Raw genomic sequence first — 23,151 nt, 5'->3', positions numbered from 1 at the left:
GCCTTTGCCTTCCTCTGAAGCTGAGAAGAGTGTAACTTGGAGGTGTTAGTAAAAATGAGTTGGGAATTTTAATGAATTCAGTAATACTGAATGAAGAATTAATGTTGAATTGTTGCCGTGTGCCCAGTGTTGCCAATTGTGGCAACTCAATCATATGGTTTTCTTGGTAAGATTTCTTCAAAGGGAGGTTGCCATTGCCTTCCTGGGGCTGAGAGATTGTGATGGTTCAAAGTCACTCAGTGGGTTTCCATGGCCAAGTGAGGATTTGAACCCTGATCTTTCAGAGTCCCAGTTCCACACTTCCAACCACTACACCACACTGGAGCTCAAACTGGGATGTCAAAGCCGAACGGTCTCAGTGACTGCTCCTTTCCCCCGCAGCTGGTGCAGCGCATGGAAGAGTCAGGAGACGCTTCACGGATATAAATACTTCTTTATTCTACATAAAATTCCATCCGGAAAAGGAAGCCGTTTTGTTTTGTCTTTTGTCCCCACTCCCTTGAAATTTTTGGAGGGAGGACTTGAGTCCAAGTGAGTGAAAGAGAGAGAAAAAAGGCAACAGACAGACATTTCAAAATCCACCAGGATTGAAAAAGCAAGGCAGGTTTGAAGGGCTACAAGAGAAAGAGAGAAAGACAAGGACACTTGGGTTACACTTTTACGGCAATGTTACAGCTCTGGAGAAGGCCTCCAAAAAGACACACTGAATGGTTTGCAAATGCCTCCTTTTTGCCCCAGGCGAGGATGCCAAGTATGGCGGCAGGACGGGGGTCGTGGCAGTGGTGGCCCCGCCAGAGACCTCCCTTCCCAAAGAAATAGACGGCAAGACGCATTGTGGCGGACCTGATTTGGAGAGCGACACAGCTTCCCGACGACACAGACACACCACCGACGGCTCAGTTTAGACATGCAACAAAGGCAGGCATGAGCGGATGGAGGCAGAAGACCCCAAGGATGTGTGGGCAGGGGGTGCCAGGGTGCCAGTCATGAGGGGTCACTCGCCCCATATGCTGGTGGTTTCCTAAGAAATTAAGGTCCCAGAGGGAAGACAAAGCTCATGGGCCCAGCAGCTCCCAAGGAAAGTGGAAGCGCACAACCGCATGAGAAAAGCACAGAGAGGAACCGCACAAGAAAAGGCTAAATTTAAAGTCTGAGTTACTGGAAAAGAGGTGGTTTCTGGACTCTGCACCTAAGTGTAACATCCAAACATATTCTCACATGTAAGGATCAATAACGTCCGTTGTTTTCTCCCTGCTTGCAGGTGAAAACAAAACATTTCTGCACACATCTTAACCTCAAAGCATTTTGAGAAATGATTCTGTGCAGAAATATTTTTGTGATCCTTTTTGGCATAAAAATCAGAGTTTTGGTTTTTGTGCACAACACACATTTTGGTGCCCCAACACCACTTCCCACATGCCCCAAATGGCTAGGGTTTTGCTTTTGTCCAAATGCACAAACAAACACACACACACACACACCAGCGATTTTGCACAAACAACCCCCACACATGGGAAACATTGGTTGGCATTCTGTTCAGTAGTTATGAGATTGTAAACTGGACTTGCGTGCGTTGGGTGCCTTCGAGTCATTTCTGACTTGTGGCGACCCTAAGGCAACCCTATCGTGGGGTTTGCTTGGCAAGATTGGTTCAGTGGAGATTTGCCATTGCCTTCCCCTGAAGCTGAGAGCATGTAACTTGTCCAAGATCACCCATGGCTGAGTCACCTTGAATCCTATGCTGGTACAGAAGTGGAGAGGGAAAATGGCTGAACTTTGGGATAAGAAGAGGGGTCCAAAAACAAGTGAAAGGCTGCCAAGAGGGACTCTGCGCCCCTGTGCCAGCCCCCTGTGCCGTCTCACATGCAGCCCGCCTCCCCCCTTAATGCACATACCCCTTGTATTTGACACGCAGCATTAACACGAAAGATCATGCATTAGAGACAGAAGTGCTGGGCTGCCCATTTTGTGCCCTCTTCCCCAGCAGCTGCTCCAGGGCAGAGGCTGGGCATTGGGCCCCAGTTGGTCCGGCGTGCCCCTCTCTTCCGCCTTGGCGTTGTCAAAGACTACACAGTCCCAGCCGTGGGCCACCTAGCCAAAAATCCCTCCAACCGTGGAGGCGATGACAACGCCCAGCACCACGCAGCAGATGATGATCATGATCTTCTTCTGCAAAGAGAAGGAGGAGAGGTGAGGGTGGGCAACCTATGGAGACATATGCCACTAACAGCATGCCAAACTATGAACGTCGAGACAAGCGACCTGGAGAAAGACGGTTAAGGGATGACACGATATCCATGTATAAACATTCGAAGGGATGTCATATTGAGGAGGGAGCAAGCTTGTTTTCTGCTGCTCCAGAGACTAAGACATGAAGTAATGGATGCAAACTACAGATGAAGGGTCTGGAAACCATGAAGCCCTACGAGGAACAACTTAGGGAGCTGGGGATGTTTAGCCTGGAGAAGAGAAGGTTAAGATGTGATATGATAGCCCTGTTTAAATACTTGAAGGGATGGCATATTGAGGAGGGAGCAAGCTTGTTTTCTGCTGCTCCAGAGAATAAGAAACAGAGCAATGGATACAAGCTACAGGAAAAGAGACTCCGGCTGAACATTAGGAAGAACTTCCCAATGGCAAGAAGACACTGTGGCCTTGGAGGGTGGTGGAGTCTCCTCCTTTGGAGGTTTTTAAGCAGAAGCTGGATAGTTATCTCACAAGCAAGGCCTGGATTGGGTTTTCCTGCATGGCAGAAGAAGGTTGGATTGGTCTAGGATTCTATGATGTTTTGACCTGTGGCCCTTGAGGCATAATATTCCTTTCATGGACCAAGTTCTGAGAATACATGGTGGCTTCCTAGCTCCAGGGGTTCCTGGATGAAATAGATTATTTAGATCCACAAGGAATGGTAAAGTACCATTACATCCCAAATCCATAAAACAGCGATACCTTTCGTTGGCTGAGCAAAATGTACCAAAAACAGGATGCGAGCTTTCTAAGTGTCACTTGCATCATACACACACAAACACAAACGCACGCAGCTCACCCGTCTGGCTTTGCTCTGGTACTTCACGGCCTTTTTTGTATCCGACACGGCTCTTTCCACGTAATCGACGGCGTGCTCCACGTTGTATTCAATCCGGTCGATCATCTCGCCCTGGAGGGAAGAGGGACGCACAGGCCTCCTTGTTTAAAATAGTAAACCTCCAGAAAAAGGTGCTGGTGCCCGTGAGCCATTGGCTCATCTGGAGTCCCGTTTTACAGCTAGGCCTGTTGCAAAAGAAAGTGACAAAGAAGAGCTTACAATTGGCTTACACATTATTAAAATGCTTAGAGGGTGCTGAATTCACTATGAAGCAGTATGAAATGTACATGCTCTTGCTATGTTTAATAATAATAATGCTCTCTGATACAGAACCTTTTGCCCATACAGGTTCTGAACCTCAGAAAGCTCCTTAAAGCGATCCAAAACCTGGCGTTGATTCACTGTTCCCTGACACGATCAGCCACTATTTCTAGCAAAGAGGAATCTGGTCTTCCTTACAGACATCAATAACAAAGAAAGCACATTACAACACTTCGTCTGAGTCGCCCAACGCCACAGAGCTTTCTGCGCCACACCACAAAAAGGACCACAAAATGCATGCAGGACCCTTCCTACCACCTCAGTGCTGCATTTCTCCAAAAGATGTTTGTCAATGCTCTCCTCTCTTCTTTTAGTTCAGCACCTCGGAGGCCTCCATTATTGCCTGGTCTAAAACCCAGGATGGATATAATGCTCTGTTGACATGGAAGCCACAGGCTGGTCCTGCTTCTTAGCCTTGGGTTGCCAAGCTATCTAGCAGGGCCTGTGATATGCAAACCAACTGTTTCTAAGGCATTACCATTTGGCCACGATGATGCCAAGGATGGTGGTACCCATCTGCCTGGTGGCAGAGGCAATGCTCACTACAGGGCCATGCAGAATCACAGACAGCCATGCAACACAGAACATGCAGTATGAGAAGACTGGAAATGGCATTACCTGGTGGTTCCCAAGCGCCCTTCTCCAAGTGTGCATGGGGGATGAAAAGAGGAAGGATCAGAGAAAGGAAGGAAGAAAGGCCAGCTCAAACCTCTGCTTCCAAGGGGCACCAGATCTCTGCCCTTTTTACTCTGGATGGCACAAAACCCATCCTCAAAGCAGGGCAGTACCACCAAAATACGGTTTTCCAAGGTCTTGAGAGCTTGACAGTGAATGAAGACATGTCAAAAAGCCAACGCAATTCTATGTCACATTGACAGGAGCATAGTGTTCGGATCAAGGGAAGGAGTCTACCTACCCTTAAACAGTATTGCGGCACCTTTGAGACTAACGGAAATCTAGAAAGGCAGCTAACTGAAAGGTAGCATGAGCGTTTGTTGACTTTTGTAGGCTCAAGTCTATGAAAGCTCATGCTACCAACGTCTGTCTTTCTGTTAGTCTCAAAGGTGCTTAAGATGCAGACTGGTTTTACAGACAATTTCCATGACTGTGCCTTTGAATTCTACCCTTAAATAGGTTCCGCACCAAGCAGAATGCCAGCCAATTGGCATAAAAACTGGAACTCACATTGACTTACCAAAATCAACAACAAATACAGACAAAAGAACATACAAGGGCTTAGGCTGCACCTGCACTTGCAGAAATAATGCAATGTTGACACCGCTTGAACTGCTGTGATGGCTCCATGCCCTTCCTTGCTTCCTTGCGCCTCTCACCCTGCGCATGCGACGGACAGAGCTGTTTGTCTATTCACTTCTCCCCTCCCGACCTGGCAGCTCTCACCTGGCTCTCCACCAGCATGGCCATGTCCATGAACATGTCATGGAGCTCCCGGATGCTGTTCTCCAGCTTGATGATCTCGCTGTGCCGCGTCTCGATCTCGTTCAGCGCCTGCTTGGTGATGTTGGAGTCCATGATGATCTGGGAAAGGATAGAAAGCATGTACTGCAGACATGCGTACAGACATGCATACAATGGCAATGTGGAGAAGGAGACATGCGCTCCTCATTGGGCCACCAAGAGCCTCCCCTTTGGGGTTCTCCGCTGACAAAATTGTACAGACAAGGGAGGGAAGTGTTACCCCAGAGGAGAAAATGGCAGGGTTGCCACTCTCCAGCATATCTTCCAGTTCCTCGCTGGTGGTAGTCCTGCCAGCTGTAAAGGACACCAAGAAGTCAATAGTTAGCAAAGAGAGAACATTGAGACAGATCCCTTCTTCTTCCCAGTATCCCTCATTTTGAAGACCACTCTGCATCTCACTCCTTTCACAATCTCAGTCCTTTTCTGCTGTTTTCAAAGGCTTTTGCTTATAGCAGCCCTAAGGCCAAGCTATCCTGGGGTTTTCTTGGCAAGATTCGTTCAGAGGAGGTTTGCCATTGCCTTCCCCTGCGGCTGAGAGCATGTGCCTTGCCAAAGGTCATCCTGTGGGCTTTGTGGTTGATCAGGGAATTGAACCCTGGTCCCAGATTCATTGTCTGACACTCAAACCGCTATGACACACCGGCTCTCAGTCAAGGACACAAAATATGCATGCGCTTGGGTTGCGTAGGCAATGACATTTGTTTCCACAAAACAACCAGAGGTAAATTCTGTGCAGGATAAGTCCTGAATTGCAAATTCAGTATGGTTTTTCGAAGGCTTCTTCACAGCTAAACTTACTCATCCCTTCGTTCAAGAAGAATGTGAGTGAAAAATTACATCCTGACTCCAATCTCTTGTGGTCTCCTCCAACTCAACGATTCTATGAATCTCCAACCCGCTTAACTGTCCTACATCCAACTGGAGTGCATCTCTTATCCACTTGTCCACCCGTCCTTCCTCCCCGTTCTCTTCCATCTTTCCTTTCCTTCAGACTCCCACACAGTCCTTCTATTTTCATCTCTCCCATCCTCACCGCCCTCTTACCTGTTCTGCCTGCTATTCACACTCCCACCACACAGAAGTTACTTTCTCAAGCGCTGGATCTCCAGTGACATATTTTCCCCCTTACAAGTAATATCCATGTCATTTCTTCCTGTTCATTATCCTTTTTTTGGTGGAGGAAGGTAATGGATGATTGTGAATCACCCCTTCATTTATCAGCGAGTGCATCTAGATTGTAGAAATAATGCAGTTTGACACCCATTTAAGTGCTGTAGGATGGAGCCGTGGCAGCTAATGTGGTGCCATGCTGCATTAGTTCTACAGCATAGATGCACCCAGCTTATGTTTTATCTGTGGTGAGGTAGCTTTGGAGAAAAGGTGCATGGAAGCACACTGACTTATCTCTAGTTGCCTCTGGATGCGTCCCTTGCAGCGTTCCCGATAATCGGACTGCGTCGCGTTGTACTCGGACATGACCTCCACAAATTTCCGAGACAAGGTTGAATGCTGGACAGGGAAAGGAGGGGAAGAAAACACCAGTCTTCCCAATTGCAGATCATTCGACCAGTCCTCCCTCCAGCCATAACAGGGCTACCAAGTTTAAAACTGGGCTGGTAAAACCTCGACTAGTTTTTCACTTGGCCCTCAACCCTGACAAATGCCTAAAGGAGGGTTTTCTCTAGTAACCTTTCAATGCTCCAGTGCAACTCTTATGGTCAGTTTCCAGCAGAGGACCTAGAGATTCCTAGGGAGGACATATTCATCAAATGGGAAAATAATTACATCCGCCAAAGTCAAAGCTGCAAATGTGGAGGGCTGACTGAAAGCCTAATCCTTCCCTCTCCTTCCCTCCCCGCTGCATTTGGCACACGCGTTCCAGCTCTTTGCACTTGATTAAGGAACGCGCTGTTGTGTGTCTATAATTTCCCCGGTTGCTTCTCTCTGTGTGCATCGTCCATCTGCTCCGTTTTCGGAAAGGGAGAATGAGAGAGAGAGAGAAGAGAGAGAGAGAGGTGCTGTTTCTTCTAAAACCAACCCTTGACTTCCAATTTGGGGACCTGGATCCAGTTTTGTTTGTTGTGAAGATAAAGCTGTTTGGTTCCCCTTTGCACTGGTGTATGGTGGCTTCCTTGTCAGTGGGGAGGTGAATCCACTCCAGGTTTTAATTTAGTGTTTCAAGGAGCAACCTAAAGTGCTGAACCTATTTTGGGGAGATAGTTCGGCACATTGGACAGCAATTTCCGATGCACACTGGGCACTTCTGATGTGCACTGGGCACATTTGATGGGTACTGAAAACTTCTGATGTGCACTGGGCACATTTGATGGGAGTTGGGAACTTCTGATGCACACTGGACATGTGAAGTTGAAGGTTTCCATGGCTGGCATCCATAGCTTTTTGTGGGTTTGGGGGGCTATGTGGCCACGATCTAGAAGAGTTTATTCCTTACATTTTGCCAGCAGCTGTGGCTGGTGTCTTCAGAGAATGTACCCCACTTTCTTCCATGCCAGCATTCTCTGAAGATGACTGGTGAAACGTCAGGAATAAACTCTTCTAGAACATGGCCACATAGCCTGAAAAACCCACAAAAAACCCACACTGGGCATGTTTGATGGGAACCGGGGACTGGGAACAATCCACTCTGCTCCTCACCTGTGTTTTCCTTATTCGCAGGTCCGCAGAGGATCTGTTCAGCCCTTCCTCTTGTTCAATGCTCTGCTCAATACCTGAGAGGAAACAGAAGAGTAGAGCCGATTTGGAAAGGTTTTCAGAGGTAAGCGGGCGCGTGTTGTGGGTGGCTGTGAGGAACAGATGGGCCTCTTTCTTTCCCTCCTCAGCCCCCATATCTTCCGTGCCAAATATCCATTTCAGGACAGCTTAAAAATAGATCCATAGAACATAGGAGTCCAACTACAGCCCGTTTTTTTCCTTTGGGGAAGGAATGCTAATGCATTCAAATACTGGTCCCACCTGATTTCCTTAGAGCTGTTCACTTGTGGGGCTTTTTTAAATGTTAAGGCAGCCACAAATCTAGCCCAACCCAAAGGTGAACTCAGTAACCCCAACCTCATCTGCGTGTCATTGGCATCATGCCTTCCTTTGCATTGCTGCTCAGTGAAAGGAATGGATTCGCAGATAATACAATATGACCCCTGTATCTGTGAGACTAGGACTTGCGGTTTCATTTACCCACATCAGGGGAAAACATGTTCTCTCTAGGCATTTTATAGGCCCTCCAACATGTTTCTATGCTATGCTTCTGGTGGAAGTTAAACACAGAGTCTCACTAGAGGACCTAGAAATGCCTACAGAGGTGTTATCGCTAGGGATTTCTGGGTCCCCCAGAGCAACTCTATGGTCACCTTCCACTAGAAGCCATTCATTTCAATGGGATTTACTATTATCCATGGTTTTGTGTTTCCATGGTAGGTCCAGGAATGTATCTCCTGAGGATATGGGCATTGTACTTTGCCCAAAGTTGGAGAGAAGCGGAGCTGAATCCCTTGACCCAGTGGCACCTACTCACCCTTTCCAAGTAACTCACTTCTTAGCCCACCGCCAGGTGGCAGATACTCACTCTTTAGCTTGGAGCGGACTTTGTTGGCCGTCTTCTTGATGTCCGACATCAAATCCTCCAGTTCCTCTTTGGTTTCTGAAAAGGAGATTGGCACAAGCAGGCTTGAAATCGGCAGAAAGACTTGCCCCTTCCCTGGCATTGGCACCTTCTGAAGATGATCTGGCCGATCTGGAATATCTGTATTCAGTCAGTGCTGCAGACGTGGAGTCGTTTATCTGATGCAGTAAATTAATTCATAACTTGCCTTTGTCCCAATAAAAGACTCAGAGTAAATGGCTTGCAACATAAATGTAAAACAAAAGTGCTAAAACTATTATTATTATTAGTAGTAGTATTATATGTTTTTAGAAAGCATTAAACAATCAGCCCCATTAAGACTACCTTTAAGAAGCTATTAAAAAGACTAAAAGCACATATATTACATGTTAAGAACATGCAGATGCATATGAGGTGCACACATGGCTGGGCCGTGTGCCATTCGATGCAAAAGCGTGCAGGAAATCAACACTTGAGATCTTGCAAAGCAGCGCTTAGTGAAAAGGTTCTATGGGAAGAATTACAATACAACTGGAATTCCCTTAGAGAACTAAACACACATCCCATGCTATATCACAAAGCCACCAATGCACAACAGATTTATTTTGGTGATAGCGGCAGAAGCGGAGTTGTGCAGACAGCATTTTCCTCTGTCCCTTGTCTTTGCAAATTGCGTGTTGTGGTTGTGTGCATCTTATATTTTGCATTGCGCTTGTACTTCCCATACTTTGCATTTGGGTTGTGCCTCCTGTTCTTCGCATTGTGGTTGCACACCAAAGCTGTGCATTCTTTACTTTGCACTGTGGTTGTGCATTGCGTGTAGCATATTGTGCAAATGGAAAGCTGGTCTCCAGAGTCCTAGTCCAACACTAAAAGCACGACGCCATGCTCGACCTATATCACTGGCTACCATTATGCAACAGACAGATGTGCATTGTAACATCAAGGCAGGTCCTAGCTGAGCATGGATATTGTGGAAGAGCTGAGTCTTATATCCCACACACCTAAATCCACTTACAAAGATATGCCCCATATTGATTCCATCCTAGGTTTTGAAAATGAGCTGCCTTCTGCCAAAATCGGACTTTAACCATGACGCAATTGTTTTGTGTGCTTTTCCACATCTCCATCCTTTCTCTGCCCTTTCCCATTTTGAAAAGAAATGTCATTGTCGTGAATAACGTCGCAGAGATCGCAACGGTGGCATTTCTAATGCTGAAGAAGAAGCCGGTCACAGAAAAGGTTGCAGGCAGCCACTGGAGCCTTTTGTCCCTTTCTGCCACTTCCCATCGATCCCTCCCATCCAGACTTCTCCATGCCACCTGGCACCGGAGGCGGCAGGTGTGCGGCTACGTTCTCTGCCCGCTCTGCAAACCCCAGGGCAGAGATAATTGTCCTTACCTAGAACACCAAATGTTCCCAAGGTAACCAAGCAAATGTGGCAGAGCAACAGAGGACTCTGGGTGGCCCCCGCAGGTGCATCCAAAACATGCCCAGTTTGGAGGAGTGTGCTCCTGCATACAATGGCACATTTTGATTCCTAGCTCAGCTCCCATCCAGATCCAAAGGGGGCAATACCCTGTTGTGAACTGATGCCAAGGTGATGTATGGATAGCCAATATGGATACCATATAAATACGGGTATTTATATGGCTGTCAAGGGTGTGCAGAGCTCTCTTAGCAAGCAGAAAGGAAAACTCAAACTGAAAAAATAGATGGATATATAATGAATGCGCGCGCACGCACACACACACACACACACACACACAAATAGAAATACTCATCACAAAGACACAACCCCAAATGCCTCCAAACGAAGCTCCGTATTCAGGTTGAAAACATTTCTAGCCTCCCTTTCCCAAACCTTCCCTTCTGTTTTATTTTTACAAGACATGTCTGTCCCTTATATAATAAGGATCTGTCTCTGGGTTTGCAAACACAAAAGCGTCTCCGGGGGACAATTTTCTCTGTGTGTGTGTTTGCCGCAGCTATAAATCTCAGCCTGGGAGATCAGGGCTTGCCATTGCTCTTTTCCTTGCCTGGGCAACCTAAAACTCATAAGCCGCCAAAGAACCAGGCAGCTTTTGAGCAAGCGGGTGATACCGATAAAAGACGAAAACGGTTCAAGATTGCCCAGGTTGGGAAGGGCTATGACAGCTTGCATCTCCAATGAGTCCAATCCAGACAGGTTCAGCACTTTGCACAGCTGTTATAACATTGTAGTGAAAACCAGGAATGCTTAGCAGGAGAGGGGACTTACTTGGATGCCAAACTCTCGTGAGGCTAGCACAAAATTTCCCATTGCCTTCTCCATCCCAGTTGGAAAGGAGAGGCGAGGCGGCCTTACTCACTCTCATCGGGGTTTGGGGAGGCCAGGATGGCACTGTGCTTCCTCTTCACCTCTTCCACGTTCTCGGCGATCTTCTCGATGAATCCCCGAATCTCTTCCACCTGCAGATGGGAAGCCAGAAATGAACAGAGAGGAGAGGCTAGAAGTCTTCTTCGCCAAAGCCTATGAATGAGAGACCTTAAAGAGATCCACATCATGGTTTCCTCGATGGAGCTTCCCTACTTGTCACCAGTCTTCCTCATTTCCTACTTTTCTCCAGCATTATCTGATTTAATACGTCCAAAGTGTGACAGCTTCAAGTTAAACGTATTGGTTTCTGATGACAATTCAATTCAGTGGAGGCTGATGGCTCCCATGTTGGTGGGGCAATGAATCCATGACAAGTTTAGTGACAAAGAGCTCCTTGTCTGGTGACTCCTATGTCAGTGGGGCAGTGAATCCATGACAGGTTTTCAAAGGCTTCCAAGATCTCCAAGGAGCTAACCATGTTGAGGATTTGTGCTCAGCACAAGTCTTCAGAGCTTGGATTCAACCCGCCCTGGAGTCATCATCCTGCTAACATAGGGACCATCAGCCACTACTGGTTCAAAGAGCATCAAATAGGTCTTCATTGCTATTTGCAACACCTCAAAGCAACCACTGAGAAAGCCCTGTCTTCTGTGTTCCTACCAGATCTATCCATGAAGCTGGTAGGACACAGAGAAAGGCCTCCTCAAAACACGGTCAGGCTCACATAGGACCTGGACCAAGCAAGTCATGGAAGTGGATGGGTCTCCAATGTATTTCTTCCTCACCTGCTCGAAAAACTCATCCATAAAACGGTCCCGATCCACTCCCACGGCAACCTCGTCATCTTCATCGCTGTCTTTGGCCTGAAAAATACAAGGGACGGAGTGAACAAGACCATCCCTACTGCCGTGATGGAAGACTCCCATGTCAGTGGGACAGCGAATCCACCTGAGTTTTTAACTCAGGCTTCCTTTGAAGCCAAAACCTGGAGTGGCCTCGCTGGCCACCGACATGGAAGCCACCACCGGATGTGAATTTCTAATGTCTGAAAGTGCCTTGGAGAAAGAAAAGCAAAAGTGGACTTTAAATTTGAGAGTGTTACACAACGGGTGCTTACTGGGCATCTCTTGTGATGTCTCCTCGTGAGGATGACCCACATAGAAACCAGTGTTCACGCCAACCTTTTTGTAGTTGTCATTCAATGATTCCTTCCGTTCACCCATCTGTTCAATTCATCCAATATATTTCCAGATGTTAACTTTAAGAAAACGTTTGGACGTATGAGGCCCATTAAAAAATCAATGACATTTACATAAGTGTTGACTCCATATCCATTGGTGGATTCAATAGGATCACATTACAAATAGGATGCAGGCTATTGCCAGCATAAATTAATTTGTTAATGTTATTTATTAAAATATTTATATTCTCTTACCCTGTATTGCAAGACCTCAGGGTGAAAGCATATGCCTTCCCAGGTACTTTCCTCTTATAGTCTCTGTCTCTTGGTACAGTATGGCCCCCTTCTCAATGGGGAATACGTTCCCAAACTTACCATGGAACCATGGAATTGTGGATAATACCAAACCTTATTGAAATGAATCACTTCCAAAGGAGGCTGACCATAAAAGTGCGCTGGAGGACCTAGAGATCCTTAGACGGAGCACCTTTCTAGGCATCTCTAGGTCCTCCGGCGCAACTCTATAGTTAACTTCTACCGATCCACAGAACTGTGTTGGAGGACCCAGAAAATGCCTAGAGGGGACATATTCTTTTGGACATGGGTAAGTGGAACCACAGATCCTGAACCCACAGATATGTGGGGCATACCAGTTCAGTTTAGACTACAGTGGTTGGGGGACAAGGCAGGAGGAAGGATGTTGCCTAAAGCCAAGGTGAAGAGATAACCGTATGGATGCGTATTGGGATGTGTAGTGTAGGAACTGAAAAAGGATGTGATGAACTAGCCAAGAGAACCCACACGAGGCTGGGGCATTGGTTAGTGTTGTAAGGTGTGTTATGTGTGTTATGTGCACATTAGCTAACCCTCCAGGCTCATGGGGGACTCTCTTGGCAACTTTTTCACATCTTCTGTTTGGTCCTCGATACTCATTCCTACGGTTATCTACTCACCTTGGCTTTAGGCAGCATCCTTCCTCCTGCCTTCCTACTTGCAAGGACCATGGGCCTGCCACCTCCACACTCACAAGGTTTTGCATCCCTATGGATCTTCTCATGCTCAACAGGTTTACGTAGGTCTGGCCCTGGATTTTCTGTTCCAAGGAGGAAGGCCCAAGTCTACCAAATCTCATGCAGATCCTTTCAGTGAGTCTCAAAGGTGCAATATTGCTTCTTGGCTTTTTGGCTAAGATCAAGTGTAGATAAGATCCCAAATCAAACTAACCCAACCCTAACCCTACCCTTGCGTGACCACTACACCGTCCTGCCTGCCCCCCAATTGTGATGCCTCCGGCTTCAGGTTCTCCCTCCCAGCCTCCTGCAACTCTCCCTGGACCGGTGCTTCTCTGAGCTCAGTCTCTCTTGGCACTTGCATGCAACAGGCTGAGCTGGAGCAATGACCTCATTGCATCGATCCGCAGGGAGAGAAGGGAGGCAAGTAAGCAACAAAGCAAGCAGGGAAAAGACCAGCAGCCACGGCTCCTCCTCCTTGACAAGCAGTTGCCATGGTGCTCCTCAGCCATCCTGATCCCCAGGGCTGGGAGGTAGCCACGCAGGATCCCCAAATGCTCCCCTGTTTGGAGAAAGGAGAGAAGCGGCGGAGACGGCAGACACAACTGGGAACACTGGGGAAGACCACTGGGAGCAGTGGCGGCGTCTGGTTCTCATGTTGGCGAGCCTGAGAATCTTCGTCCCCAGAAAGAGGGATCTATGTCCAGTTTATGTCTGAAGACATCTGGAAAAGGAGACCCCATCGCCTCTCTAGGCAATTGATCCCACCAATGAATGACTCTCATTAATAGCCCCATACTTGCAATATATATCTATTGCAAGGATTGTTAAACCAAAACAAACAGAACTATTTGCCATAATGAGCTCCAGATTAGTCTCCTGCAATGCCCTCAACATGGAGCTCCCCTTAGAAAGTGTTTGGAAGCTACAGCTAATGCAAAAGAAATGCAGTGGACACTGGGCAGACCGTTGTTGGGTATGCCTTTCAGACGGCATGCAATCCTTGTCTTAGCAGAACTACTTTGCTTTCACCTTTGCTTCCAAGCGCATTTGAAGGTGCTGCGCTTGACCCTATAAACCCCAAAATGGCTTGGGACCATTGGCCTAGGAAGCTGATCCAGATTCCTTTAGTGAGACAACATATCCCAGGATAGGCATATTGGCCATAGAGCAAAGTAGAAGAACCTCCAAAATCCACAAAACCCTGGTCTCCAGAGTTGCAATCCAATGCTCAAACCCAACGGAGATCATGCCACCTACATTTCTCATGGATAGGTAAAGCGGCCTTTTTGCTGATCCTTTGGTTCCTTAAATTCGGGCGGTCGCTTTAGCCCTTTAACCATCTGTGGATTGCTAACTCTTTTTTAAAGAGGCCTGTTTTTCCATGTTTTTATTCACACGTGCCATGTTTTAAATACACATCTCGACACTCAAACAAGACACATTGGCTTTCACCTCCTCCGGCTGCTCAAAATAAGTGCGTACCAAAAGCATACTATCCTCTAGGTTGGGGCTCAGGCGACGCTAAGATTTGAAGGCTGCGAACCCAGAAAATTCCCCTTTTCTTGAAAGCGCCTGTAAAGTACATGAGACACGGCATTTCTCATTTCTATCCATGGCTGTGAAAGCAGAACGAGGAAGAAAGCGGTCAGGAAGACATGATGGAGGAAAGGAACGGCTAAAAAGACAAACAAATGGGTCCAAGTGTCCATCTGCACTATCAAAGTAATGCAGTTTATATATATGTATGTATATATACATATATACATATATATATACACACACACCTTATACATAAAGCCTGAAGGTAATTTAATCTAATATTTTAGTCTGAGTGCCCCAAACCATCCGAAAGCCAAGCTGTCGCTATCACAGCCGCCTATGAAAAACCTTTTTGAGTTTTGGAGTATTTTGGATTTCGGAATTCCGCATAAGAGAGAATTAACCTGTAATTATGTGGAAACGATTCAATTGACGTATTAATTAATGACAGTAACGAAGCATCTGAGCAAGAGCAAGATGAGCAGCAAAGAGAATATGAGCCGCTAAAGAGAGATAGAAGTATATCTATCTGGTGGGCAGCGAAGGAATACTTCTTTGCAAGTCAACAAAATGAATACCAAGGCCCCGCTTTGGCAACTAAATTCACCTCGCTGCCTTGTTTGTTTCTTGAATCCTTTCTCCACTTCCCAATATGACATTTCTACCAATTATAAGCAGAACACAGAAAACATCTGCAATATTAGTTTGCATCCCATTAGACTACCCACATAGACCTGGATCTCATTGGTTGGTCCCAATTGCGGCAGACGCATTGGATCAATTCGGAGTGGTGTGTCAGCCAAGAGGTAAATTGTATTAATTCCTATTCTAGTCTAGCCGTAATTGAGACAAAGCAGCTCTGGTTTAATTGGAAACACTGGCTGAGATGGAAGAGGAAAGGATGGAGCTGACTGGTTATAACAGTGATGGCGAACCTATGGCACATGTGCCAGGGGTGGCACTCAGAGCCCTCTCTGTGGGCACTTGTGCCATCGCCCCAGCACAGAGTTTGCCAGAGTTTGTTACTAGAAAGCCAGAGGGACATGGCACTTTGCAATCAATAAGTGGGTTTTGGGTTGCAGTTTGGGCACTTGGCCTCGAAAAGGTTCACCATCACTGGGTTATAAGTTCAGAGCTGCTTTGAAAGTTGCCGTTTTGCATGGAGAAGGAACTCTGAAGATGATGGTCTTTGGAGTTAGGGAGCCAGGTGACCCATGTTCATTGCAATGGGGTTGATCTTGTTTCTTGTCCAGAGAGGGAGAATGGAGGTGAAAAAGGATCTCAATAGTCATGATGGGTCCCCTGTCAGTGGGGCAATGAATCCACCCCATGTTTTAGGGTGCTCTCCTTGGGGCTGAATCTAGCTAGGAAGAGGTTTTGGTACCTTGGAAAGCTGGCTTCCTTTTGAATGCACCCGGTTTGTTGAGCATAATATGCTATGGGGTAGTGAGGTCCTGTGCGAAGAGAGACGTCTTTTTGTCTGTCCACCATCATCTCCTACTATTCTGGGGATGGCTGATGGGTGACTGGGGAGAGCAGGGAAATGTGACTCTTCAAAACATGCCGCCAAAAAGGGAAACCAGGGCCCATGAGGAGCTACTTAGGAAACTGGGTATATTTAGCCGCGAGAAGAGGTGGTTAAGGGGTGACATGGTAGCCATGTCTGAATATTTGAAGGGAGGTCATATCGAGGATGCAGCAAGCTTGTTTTCTGCTGCTCCAGAGAACAGGATCGGAGCAATGGCTGCACAGGAAAAGAGACTCCACCTCAACATTAGGAAGAACGTCTTGATGGCAATCAATTGATGGCAATTGCTGTTTGACAGTGGAATACGCTGCTTCAGAGAGTGATGGACTCTCCCTTTTTGGGAAGGGAAGCAGAAACTGGCTGGCCCTTATTGGGAGGGCTTTGGTTGTGTCTTCCTGCAAGAGGGTCAGATTGGATGACCCTTGGGGCTCTCCTCCCAGGGACAGACATTCAGTCTTTGCTGCAGCGTCTCTTCCAAGAAAGGAGATCTGTGGCCTTTTGCTCTGCCTCTAATTGGACCAAGGTGGCTTGTTTGAAAACCCATTCAGTCGCCTAATTAGCCAGGCCTGCCTTCCCTTCGGCGGCGGTGCTATTCTTAGCCCCGGCAAACGCAGCCAGCAACGTTTTGGCAACAACTGTGCTTTAGGTTTCCCTCTTTCTCTCCCCCCTCCATGCAAAAAACCTAAAATGGGTGGGAAAATGAGATAAAACAGCTATTCCTGCCAATTCCGCATTTGCTGGGCTGCTGTAAGTCTGGAAGACGACGATTTCAGATGAATCCGTGGCTGTTTCAAAAGCCTAGAGAGACGACCTTTGAGTTTCTGCATATTCTTTGGTTTTGGAATGATTGTCCTCTCGCCCTTCTTTGCTTCCCTCTCCAAAAGACACAACTTCTCCCTTGGACCAGAAAAGGCCCACTCCTCAGCTCTGTTCACCTGGGCTGCTGGGAAGCCATGACAGATGGGTCTGTTTCCAACTGTTTTACAATCTGCTACGCAGACGGCAAACCAAAGGGGTACAGATTCAAACGAAACCCCAGGCTTGACCATCTGCTCATCTCTTAAAAGCATGAGATGTGGAGATGGACGCTCAAGGAGCCGTCGCCTGGCGCCTTCCATGCCAGTGGGGCAGCCATGCCACTCCAGGTTTTAAGAAGATGCCAGCCATTCTCCGAAGATGCCAGCCACAGATGCTGGTGAAACGTCAGGCATAAACTCTTCTAGAACACGGCCCCAGAGTCTGAAAAACTCTTTTGCAACTAGCCAAAATGTGGAAAGACACAGGAGCCACCAGCCGGCACTGGCTGATAGATAGAAGGAACCTCAGTCGAGAAGTTACCGAGGGAGATTCTCCAAACATCTGCCCCAGTTATCCCAGTTTTGCCAGCTTAGAGATTTGTGGATGAATATTCAACGGCAAGGAGAGGAGCTTTGGCAAGGAAATCTATTCCAGCTCATTTGCAAAAGCGCCACCCTCTCAGCGCAGCCGAGGATTAAAGAGTTTAAATTTTAAACATGGAGCATCCATTAAGGCAGAGAGAGAGCTTTGCTCCTCGGAGGCCCAGGGAACAACAGACAGTGCCTACTTCATTGCGCTCCGACTCAGCACCAGCTTGCTCCCCGCAGGCTTGGTTTTCTAATAAGGCAGGCCTTAGAGGAAGAGGGAAACTGAGCCTGGGAGGCACTGAAATCTTTCTGCTCACAACTGAAAGGCTTTCCTCCAAACACGCAGAAATCAGAAGAAGTCAGAAGGCAAGGATTTGGAAGGGCAGCTTTGAAAGAACAAAACAGGGATCCTCAAGCGGAAAGATGTAGAACTGGATACCAAAGTTAGGATTGCTCAGGCTATTGTGTTTCCAGTTTCTATGCATGGGTTGGAAAGATGGACAGGGAAGAAAACAGATAGGAAGAGAATCAACTCGGTTGGGATGAGCTGAACATATATATATAAAAGCAAAGCTTGATTTTGCCATTTTATATAAAGGGACACCTTTTTACTATGCCGCTGTCCATAATGGGACTTGGTGAGTTGAGATGAGTGGCTGGAGGAGAGGTCTGCAGATACCATCCACAGCCAAAAAGGCAAACATAAACCAAAATGGGGTTTGGTTCCAGATACCAAGATCTATGCTCAAGTCCCATTAAATACAGTGGCATAGTAAAATGGCATATAAAATAGTAAAATCGAGGTTGGCTTTTTTGAGACATGTTTTTGAGCTGTGAATGGATGAACCCATGGGTGCAGAACCAGTGGATATGGAGAGCTGACTGTGTGCCGAATGAGTCTGAGAGTGCCATGCTTACATATTTGAAGGGATGTCTTATTGAGGATGGAGCAGGCGTGTTTTCTCTTGAGACTAGGATACGGAGCAATGGATGCAAGCTACAGGAAAAGAGGTTCCACCTAAACATTAGGAAGAACTTCAGGACCGTAAGAGATGTTCAATAGCGGAACACATCCTCGAAGTCTCCTTCTTTGGAGGTCTTTAAACAGAGGCTGGATGGCCATCTTTTGGGGGTGTTTTGATAGTGTATTCCTGCATAGCAGAAGGGGGTTGGATTGGATGACCCTTGGGGCCTCTTCTATGATCTTTCCAGGTTTCCAGACCTTTCTTTTGGCTCCTTTCTTCCTTTGCTTTCTCTTCATTGCGTCTCCTGCAAACTAACTCCGAGGCAAGATGGTCTTTCCTTTCCACCATCTCTCAGGGCCAGAGAAGGGTGGCAACGCTTTCGTCCATCCCTTTGGGGTGAAATCTGGGCTTTTGTTGGGTTAGGCACTCATTACTTTGGCTCCAACCATTGCCTGGGGCTGTCCATGGCAGCGTTGCTCATCCGACGGCTTTCACATCCGAGTTTGCCGCCTTTCAAAAAATGTGTAGCTCCTTTCGGAGACGGCAGCAGCAATATATATATATATATATATATATATATATATATATATATACCCTGCCTGCGTTTGCACTCACACACAGCAGGGAAGTCAGGGCTTATTTAGCTCTTAATTGAGAAATGTAATTTCTTTTCTTTTCGTGTTGCTTGCAATAACCCCAAGGCTGAACATTTCTGTCTGCCAAGCGGGGAGAAAGCAGCAACAGTCAAGTCTTGTTTCCAGAGCCGGGAAGACTAGCAACGCGTCCTGGTTTAGCCTGCGACCGCTCTTCGTAAGGATGAGGTTTCTGCTTATTTCGGGGAGCTTAAGAAGTTTGGTCTGAAACCCAGAGCGGATTCACCGCCTCATGGCTTGGAACGGAGCAAGTCGGGAGTCGTGTGAGCTCTAGTTTTCCGCATCATCATGTATGGATGCGAGAGCTGGACGGTTAAGAAAGCAAACCAGAGGTAAAGCAACACATTGGAGATGTGGTATTGGAGAAGAGGGCTGAGGACACCATGGAGGAGCAAGAAGACCAACAGATATGGTTTGGAACAGATTAAAGCCTGGGCTCTCCCTGGAAGCATGAATTCCAGGCTCGCATTGTGTGCATTTGGTCCCGCTGTGTGCAACAAATCTCATTGCGCACAGGTCCCTTTGCTGGCTATCCACGTAATAACGTAACAGCCACCCCTTGCAGAATACAGATGTTGAGCGGTACCTTCTAAGCTCTCTGAATAGCTCTGCTTGCATCCCGCCTTTTGTTTTATTCAGACGCTTCATAACTGATCCTTGTGTTGGCCTGTCTCCTATCTTTACCCATGTGTAGCACAACGGCTATGGGTAGCATGAATGTGGCATCAGATGAGGGCACCGCATGGCATTGCGCCCCCTCGAACCACCAGCAGAGGCGGAACGACACAAACGCCACAAAAGCGGGGCCTCCAGCCAAGAATTTGCTGCGGAAGAAAGGAGGAAGGTGCTGGCAAGCCAGGGATGACACAAGATGTTTGGCTGCTGAATGCCAACCTCTGCCACCTGTGCCAACCTTGCACCCAGTCACTCCTAAAAGTGTAACTTACAATAAGCATAGTGCATTTCTAGAAAGAGTTGCCAACTTATTACAAGCACAGGATAAAGGATAAAACACAGTCGACAAAGAGGAGACCCCACCCCACCCAATGCACTTTGCGTGTTCTCAGAGGCCCCCTTGCCATTGTGGAGCCCCTCCCAAAATCAGGAAAGATGGTGGTGATGGGATTTAACCCCTCTTTCCCATCCTGCCAGGCCTTTCCAACTTCGTCAGCCCACTCCAGGTGTCACCGCCGCCATCATAATCATTGTCGTCGTCATCGCCGCCATCACCATGACCACCGTCATCGCTACCAACACTGTCATCGTCGCCCTCATTCTTCATTACCACCATCTCCATCCCCATGTTCGTCTCCCCAGCCTCATCCTTACCACCATGAACAACAGTACCAGGACGACTGTCGACATAAACAGCGCCATCCTTGTCACTACCATCAGCCCGCTGTCAGCCATCCTCTTTGCCATCGCAGGCCTCATCTCCTTCACCGTCGTCTGCTCCGCTCGGTTCATCCTTACCATCATCCCCACCATTATCAGAACAGTCGCCGCCATCATCATAGCCGTCGCCAGCACCATCATCATCACCATCATCATCACCACCGTCATAACCGTTATCGTCACTGCCATCACCACCACCATTCTCACTACCATCATCCCCCTCTCCCTTCTCATCCTCATTACCACATCCTCTCTACTATCCCCATTATCATCATCATTATCAATCCTCATCACCACCATCCTCTCTATCATCCTAATCGCCATCCTCCCTACCATTCTAGCCACCATCCTCCCGACCATCATCACTAGCATCCTCCCGATCATCATCCCCACCATCCTCTCGACCATCAAAACCATCATCCCCATCCCCACTCTCATCATCGTCACTATCATCATCATCATCATCATCATCATCATCATCAGTCTTCATTGCCCCCATCATCTCCAACTTCGTCTTCGCCCTCCTCCTCCTCCTCCTCCCTGCCATCATAACCATAATCATCACTACCATCATCACCGTCACCAATCTTCATCCCCACCATCATCCCCATCTTCATCTCCCCTCTCATCCTTCTCCAGACCATCCTCTCTACCATTCCCATCATTCCCATCATTTCCATCATCCCCATCATCACTATCCTCCCTATCATCATAACCATCTCCCCATCTCATCATCATTGCCACATCATTGCCATCTTCATCTCCACTCTCATCCTCCTCCCCACCATCCTCCCTGCCATCATAACCATAATCATCACTACCATCGTCCCCATCACCAATCTTCATCACCACCGTCCCCATCTTTATCTCCCCGCTCATCTCCACTATCCTCTCTCCCATCCCCATCATCATCCTCATCCTCTCTACCATCATAACATAATCATCGCTACCAGCTTCCCCATCATCAGTCTAAATCACCACCATCATCCCCATCTCCCCTCTCATCATCATCATCATCACCACCACCCCATCTTCCCTCTCATCATCCTCATCCTCCACATCATCCTCTCTACCATCATAACCATCATCATTACTACCATCATCCCAATTTCCCCTCCCATCATCATCACCACCATCACCCCATGATCTCCCCTCTCAGCATCCCCATCATCCTCTCTACCATCATAACTATAATCATCCCCACCATCATCCCCATCTCCCCTCTCATCACCACCATCCTTTCTATCGCCACCATCGTCGTCATCATCCCGATCTCCCCTTTCCTCCTGTTTCCCATCCCCTTCATCATCCCCACCCTCCACCCCCCCCCCGAAGCCAAGGCTCCAGAGGAGAGAGCCCTTCGGGGGATCTCACCGTCCGCAGCTCCTGGGTACGATCCTTCATGGCGAAGGTGGCTCTTGCTGCTCCTTGTGGAGCTGGGACGGCGGTTGGCACATGCGCCACAGGCAGAGAGGCAAGGCAAGGCAATGCAAGGCGAGGCGAGGCAGCCCACGCCCCACTGCCTCTCCTCCCTCTGCTCTCCCCCCTCCCGCCCCTCTCTGCACCTGATCAGAGGCAGGGGCCCCTTCCTTGGCACAGCCATGCCATGCAGGAACTCCCAATCCAAGCCCTCCACTGTTGAACAGCTCTTACTCCCAGGAGGGTCTTCCCAGTGTTTAATTGAAGGGATGCTATAGTGAGGCTGGAGCTTGTTTTCTGCTGCTCCAGAGAAGAGGGCACAATGGAGCAATGGATGCAAAGTGCACTCTTCTCTGGAGCAGCAGAAAACAAGCTCCATCCTCACGATAGCATCCCTGGCATCTTACTGCCAGGAAAGAATCTCTTCTTCTTCAGCTTTGCATCCATTGCTCCACTGGGTCCTCATCCCTGGAGCAGCAGAAAAAAAGCTTGCTCCCTCCTCAATATGACACCTCTTCAAATACTTAAACAGGGCTAGACCATCCCCTGCATGGATTTGGCAGCCTTGCTTGGTACTCTCTCCATGCCCAGAAGATGGCACCCTTGAAGAAACCTTGTTGAGCACATGCAGTATCCATGAACTCCCATCCAGGCATGGGTTGGTTTGCCAAATTCTCAACCCGGCTGTCGCAGTTGTGCCTTTAGGGGGTGAAACTTTAAGCAGAGGAGCAAAATTTCACCTATTACTCCCCTGAGCCTGGTCTCCTAGAGTGCATCTACACTGTGGAAGTAGTTAAGTTCAACGTTGCTTTAAGTGTTTTAAGGATTTGTCGCTTTGCAAGGTCTTTTGGCCTTCTCTGCCAAAGAGTGCAAACTACAGTTCCCAGGATTCTCTTGCTGTGTGCCTTTGTGTCATTTCTAAGGCAAACTGATCATGGGGGTATTCTTGGCAGGTTTCTTCGGAGGGGCTTTGCCATTGCCTTCCCTTGAGGCCGAGAGAGTGTGATTTGCCCAGGATCAGCCCCCAGGTTTCATGTTCTCCAGAGTCATAATCCAACATTCAAACCATTCCACTACTCTGGCTCTTTAAGCTAAATTGCCATAACTTGGGAACAAGGTACCCAGGCAAATCCACTCCCCTGGACCACTGAGGCTCTCCCCAAACTACACATCCCAGGTTTCTGCAGGAGGAAGCCATGACAGTGAAAGTGGGA

General features: G+C 47.8%; 1 protein-coding gene across 1 annotated transcript; it reads right to left on the bottom strand.

Annotated features, from left to right (window-relative positions):
* Nucleotides 1-402: 402 nt before the first annotated feature.
* Nucleotides 403-21,998, bottom strand: STX1A (syntaxin 1A). Its single transcript, XM_089493413.1, has 10 exons — nucleotides 21,893-21,998; nucleotides 11,646-11,723; nucleotides 10,853-10,952; nucleotides 8,466-8,540; nucleotides 7,541-7,614; nucleotides 6,286-6,394; nucleotides 5,106-5,179; nucleotides 4,808-4,945; nucleotides 3,047-3,157; nucleotides 403-2,169 (listed from the first exon to the last, which is right to left on the bottom strand). The coding sequence occupies exons 1-10, from the start codon at nucleotides 21,920-21,922 to the stop codon at nucleotides 2,092-2,094; spliced, it is 867 nt and encodes a 288-aa protein (XP_089349539.1). The 5' UTR covers nucleotides 21,923-21,998; the 3' UTR covers nucleotides 403-2,091.
* Between the last annotated feature and the right edge of the window lie 1,153 nt (nucleotides 21,999-23,151).

This window comes from Sceloporus occidentalis, unplaced genomic scaffold (assembly GCF_023333645.1).
Source record: "Sceloporus occidentalis isolate IW3139 unplaced genomic scaffold, rSceOcc1.0.p SCAF_64, whole genome shotgun sequence".
Taxonomy (NCBI): Eukaryota; Metazoa; Chordata; class Lepidosauria; order Squamata; family Phrynosomatidae; genus Sceloporus; species Sceloporus occidentalis.
The sequence above is the reverse complement of the archived record's forward strand: the minus strand, read 5'-3'. Positions and strand labels throughout refer to the sequence as shown.

Coding starts and splice junctions, on each gene's coding strand:
- STX1A (XM_089493413.1), bottom strand. CDS start 21,922: ATGAAGGATCGTACCCAGGAGCTGCGGACG. Junction 6,395..7,540: donor TGCGAATAAGGAAAACACAG/GTGAGGAGCAGA, acceptor TTCCCTGTCCAG/CATTCAACCTTGTCTCGGAA. Junction 5,180..6,285: donor CCAGAGGCAACTAGAGATAA/GTCAGTGTGCTT, acceptor TGTCCTTTACAG/CTGGCAGGACTACCACCAGC.